Source organism: Cebus imitator, unplaced genomic scaffold, assembly GCF_001604975.1.
Source record: "Cebus imitator isolate Cc_AM_T3 unplaced genomic scaffold, Cebus_imitator-1.0 Scaffold76, whole genome shotgun sequence".
NCBI classification, from domain to species: domain Eukaryota; kingdom Metazoa; phylum Chordata; class Mammalia; order Primates; family Cebidae; genus Cebus; species Cebus imitator.
Window position 1 is genome coordinate 7,345,382 of NW_016107391.1, and position 5,781 is coordinate 7,351,162.

General features: G+C 36.3%; 1 protein-coding gene across 2 annotated transcripts in view; it reads right to left on the minus strand.

Moving 5' to 3' along the window:
* DDX46 (DEAD-box helicase 46) overlaps nucleotides 1-5,781 on the minus strand; it is a 78,752-nt gene that overhangs the window by 2,952 nt on the left and 70,019 nt on the right. For both annotated transcript variants that reach the window (XM_017532363.2, XM_017532362.2), the window contains exon 22: nucleotides 206-279. In XM_017532363.2, coding sequence (XP_017387852.1) covers nucleotides 206-279 — 74 coding nt within the window. The remainder of the gene's footprint in view (nucleotides 1-205; nucleotides 280-5,781) is intronic.

The following is a 5,781-nucleotide window of genomic DNA, read 5'->3' on the forward strand; positions in this document are numbered from 1 at the left end:
AAAAAAAAAAAAGAACACTTCTGGAATATTACTAATGTTCTTTATTTCTTGATCTGGGTAGTGATTATACTGGTATGCTTATTACTTTGTGAAAATTCATCAAACTATATATGTTTAAGATTTGAGTACTTGTCTATATTAATATTCTATTTCAATAAAACACTTATTAAAACAAAACAAATAAAACTTTAAGGTTTTCACTCACCAGCCGGATCAGTTCTTCTTTTATGAGCCGGGTGATTTCTGCCTTTGCTTTTTGCACAGCCAGTTCATTGGCACCTGGTGATTGAGTGGAAAGCATGTTATTCACATTACTAAAATTACACTGTGTTTACCCACATCATGGAGGTCCAGGAAGAAACACTGTAGGTGACTTTCAGAAACATTGTACTGCCTGCCAAGATAGCCATTTAATGCCTGGTGGAACATTACCCACATTATACAATGGCTTATTACCCACATTATATAAATGCTTATTATTTTGATTACTTTTAGAGTTTCAAATGTAACCACTGAGGTCACACTATGTGTTAAGAGCTCCTAGTATGGTGATTAAAAAGAGTGGAATAAAAAGACTATTAGCAATTTGTCCGGAAGATAGTAAGAAGGCTAAAGGAAAATATAACCTCCTTGATTTATTCATTTAGCAAGTATTTATTAGACATTTATACGTTCATTGAAGTATGCAAATGTTTCAGAAAGGTGTCATCTGAACAAAATTTTTAAAATGAAAGGAGGACTAGCAAAGTGGAGGGAAGAGACATACTAGGGAGTGTATTTTACTAAGGGAATTGCATGTATAATGGTACAGAGTGAAGACAAGCATGCTTAATTACTGAAGAGTAAGGGAAGTGTGTTGGAAAAAGAATGTGAACGAACACAGCAAGATAGCTGATTGGATGAGGTGGGCTGCAGACATTCATTCAGTTATTAATTCCATAAACATCAAGCACTCACCTCTCACATACTGTAAGAGATTTAATATATAAAGAACAAATTCATGCTCTTTAATCTTACAGACTACTAGAAAAACAAACTTGTAAAGATACTACAACAGGATGAATAGGAAGTAGTTTACTAAAATCACTTTTAAATACCACTTCTAGGAAGCTTTTCCTGACTTTTCCAGGCAGAGTTAAGTGTTTTTTTTTCCTTAGTGCTCTCACAATATTGTATTTATACCATCATAAGAGCACATTTTTGAGGCAGAATGGACAAGTTTTTTTTTTTTTCTGATGGGATGTGAACAGTGAAAAAGATAAACAAATTAAGATGTTAAGAGCTGGCTAGCAAGTGAAAAAACTTGAGTTAGAAGTAATAAAGAAGATACTGACTCCAGGTGGAAAAATAAGTGTTTCAGATAGTGATAATAGGTGAAATTTAATTCTAAAATTGCTGTAGTTGAGATGCTCTTCAGACATCCAGATAGGAATATAAATGAGGCAAATGGAAATATGGACTACAAGTTTAGAACTGGCAGAGATTAGAGAGCCATCAAGGGTAGACTGAGCAGAATCTGGAGCAAACGGACACTGCCAGGGAGTACGTAAGTACAGACAGGCACCATGTTGCACACTGAGAAGAGTAAAAGAGCCCAATCAAAGAAGATTAAAGATTACTAAGAATAAAAAGAGAACTGGGTTGGCAATGTAGAGAGCTACATTTTTATCATTTTGTATATTTAAAAAAACACACAAATGAAGGAAAGATTTATAACAAATTAGAAAATTTCACCTCATATTAGAAATGAGTAACTTTTCTGTCCCCAGAGAGAGACAGAGATGGAGACAGAAAGACAGAAACAGTTTCACAACAGGAAGTAAAAGGCCAAGGGGTATGGCTGTGAAGTCATAGAAACATATCTAATTTATAATCCTATACCTCCACTAGCCAGCCACTAACCACAACATTTTAAAACTATATGGGGAAGGTGAGTGATGGAAGGGAAGAGAAACAGAAGAATTAAGAGCCAAGTCAGACTGAAAATTATAACAAAAATGAAATTTGGGAGGAAAACACGTTGCTTAGCATGAGTTGGTGTGAAGATTATTGATATTTTTGTGCAACTTTAAAAAGAAGGAAAATGACACTCTCACCTAGATCTAACGGGAAAATTAATTTTCATACTTTAGTCAGAGCCCAATTTGGACCAGTTTAAACTTTGACTTATGTAACTTCTTGTAATAGGTTACATATGTTTATAAGCAGCCATGAAAAAAAGGGCATTTCCTTTCATTGGTCCTAAAACAACTCCTGGCTGCTTTTAAAGGATTCTCCACTAGTAAAAAGAGAGGGTCACAGAATAGGCTATATAAATTATACAGGCTGACTAGGCATATAAGACCTTCCTGTTCTCCTTCCCTCTGCCTGGTGGGAGGCCTGGAGCTGCTGAGCCTAACAGAGCCTCCAAGGAGCCAGCCAGGCAGTGGGGTCCCTCCAATTATAGAACTAGAAACAGATGACACTAGGCTCCCTCCACCTAGCAACACCTGTTTTCATCCTGTTAGTGTTTAGTTGAGTTTGGAGTTTCAAAAACTAAATGATCCTTAAAAAAAAAAAACTAATTACCTCTGAAAATTCTGAAAGCTTTAGATCATTTAAATTACCTAGCTCTTATTCAGTATCATTATATTTCTTTCTTTCTTTCTTTTTTTGAAACAAAGTTTTGCTCTTGTTGCCCAGGCTGGAGTGCAGTGGCATGATCCCAGCTCATTGCAACCTCCGCCTTCTGGTTTCAAGCAATTCTCCTGCCTCAGCCTCCTGAGTAGCTGGGATTACAGGTGCATGCCACCACACCCAGCTAATTTTTGTATTTTTAGTAGAGATGAGGTTTCACCACGTTGGCAAGGCTGGTCTTAAACTCCTGACCTTGTGATCCACCAGCTTCGGCTTCCCAAAGTGCTGGGATTACAGGGAAGCCACTGCGCCCAGCCAGTATCATTATATTTCTAGATTATTCTTAGAATTTGTTTTCAACAAAGTTGCCTTTTTACTGGGGAGACTTGCTTAGATTATTATAAAAATTAGATGTTATTTCCTGAGTGTAAATTTATAGTGGAGACAAATGACCAAAACTGTTCTGTATGAAAGAAAAAGTACAAGGAAGCTGTGGAATCAGTGAATATCTCACTTCAAATCACTTGATAGTAAAGATGTATTCTAATAAAGTTACATATAAATTGAAATTTGACATATTAATTATACCACACCAAGCAGACACTGCATTTAAATAAATGAATTACAAAAAGAATCCTTTTTCAAAGCAAATAACCATGTCTCTGATTTACCTCTTTATAAGGTAAGCAATTAAAATATTGATTTTGCTTAAATGATACCCATGTATTCAAGCAGAAAATAAAAGCCTGACTTCATGTACACCAAAGTTTTATCATCACATTCCTCTATCATTGTTTTCATCCTGCATGATCTAATGAACACAGTAGCAAAGACCTGTCCAGGTCCAACTACAGAAATGTATCAGCTTAGTTTTCTCTGCTTGAAGACCCAGGGGTCAGCAACCCCCATTTTACTATGTAATAAGAAACAGTGTCACATGATTTAGAAACACACTGGGTCATTGGCAGACCAAAAGTATTTCAGGATACACAAAATCATGCCATTTTATAAAACCTGACTTGAAATAAATAGATCTAAGTCAGTTTCTCATAGTCACAAGCATGGAAAAAAAAAAAAAAAGTGTTGTTTGCCTAGTTCTGGACACACATCCTTTGTACACCATTTAAAAATATAAACTTACCATGACGCAATGGTAGAGTCGCAAAAATATGTAAAACATAAAAGCTGTATTTGAGTTTTGTCTTTGCCATAATTCACTATTAGTTCAAAAAGTCTAATAAAGTGACATCAGCAAAAATGGCAGAGCAAGGAACTACACAAGTCTGTCCCACCACAGAAAGGAATAAACTTGCAAAACCTGTCAAAATCAACTTCATTTGAGCTCTGGAAACTAACCAACAGTTTACATCAACCAGACAAAAACTTACTCATGGGGGAAAAAAAAACGTTGAATCTCAGTAACAGAGTATTTCATCAGCCTTTCAACTTACCTTGACCCCGTCTCTTCAACTCCCACCTACTCCCCACTCACAACCTTGAACAGCCCACATTCCTGGTACCAAAATGAACCTTATTATCAACAAGAAAAAAAAGTGGTTGCTTGTTTTGACCTGACTGATGGCTCCCTGAAAGACAGACTCAAAGGGCTTGCCTTTATCCCACCTAACTCAGAACTCTCCCAGGGTTGATACTAGAGAGGTCAGGAAAGTATTTGTCAAAATGTAAATGCAGTAGACATTATCCTTGGGAAAGGAACAATAGCTGGGGCAAAGGACAACGAAAAACTGTAGGAGGACAGGCTAGAGAATGAAATGCTTTGTGGAGTAAGGGCTTTGTAAAGCTCTCACATTCACTGGAATCTAAAAGGCCATGTGTACAACCAGGGCTGGGCACATGCTCAGAAAAGACCTGAGAAGGCCCTACGCTCTCATCTCTGCTGACCTCAGACTGTACAAGCACAAAGCAAAGGCTAGAGTTAATGACTAGCTGACATCAGTAGCCACACATGAAAAAGAATAGAGACTACTAAAACAATGGTTCAGAAATGTCACTGAACAATAAGCAGCAGCAACAAACAATAGGGAGTGGGGAAAATCTGATTTCCAATTACATGATAATATTCAAAATGTCAAAATGTCCAGTTTTGAACAAAAAACTAAGAAGCATGCAAAAACAAAACAAACAAAAACAAAACAAACAAAAAAAAACAAAGTATGACCTGATCACAGGAAAAAAATAAACAGAAACTGTTCCTAAAGAAATCAAGGTATTAGGCCGGGTGCAGAGGCTCACACCTGTAATTCAAACACTTTGGAGGCCAAGGCGGGCACATCACCTGAGGTTGGGAGTTCAAGACCAGCCTGACCAACATGGTGAAACCCCGTCTTTATAAAAAATAATAATAATAAAATAAAATAAATCAAGGTATTACACTTATTAGACTAAGATTTTAAATCAACTATTTTAAATATACGCAAATAGCTAAAGAAAACCACAGATAAAGAACTAAAGAAAACCAGGAAAATGATGTCCAACTAAAGAGATAATACTGTCAATAAAGAGAAATAAAGAAATCAAAGAAACTCTGGAGTTGAAAAGCACAATCACTGAAATGAAAAATTCATTAGAAGAGTTTGGCAGCAGATTTGATGAGACGAAAGAATGACTATACTTGAAGGTAGGTCAATTGTGATCAAGTCAGAGAATGCAGGAAAAAAAATAAGTAATGAAGAAAAATGAATAAAGCTTAAGAGACCTGTGAGACACTATCTATTTCAACAACACACGCACAATATGAGTTTCAGAGGAGATACAAAGGAGCAGAAAGAACCGCTGAAGAATTAACCCAAACTCCCAAATTTGATGAAAAATATGTATATATACATACCCCAAAATCTAAAACAAAACCCAAAAACCCTCCAGGAGACCCACACTGAAGCAGAAAATAAAACCATCAAAAGACAATTCTGGAAAAGCAACCTATCACTTACAAGGGTTCCTCAATGGGATTAACATCAGATTTCTTTTCAGAATTCATGGAGGCCACAATGACATTCAAAGTACCAAAAGAAAAACAAAACTATCAAGCAAGAATTCTATGGCTAGAAAACTATTCTTCCAAAATGAAGGCAAAAAAGAATTTTTTAAAGGTGAAATTGGCCAGGTACGGTGGCTCACACCTGTAATTCAAACACTTTGGAGGCC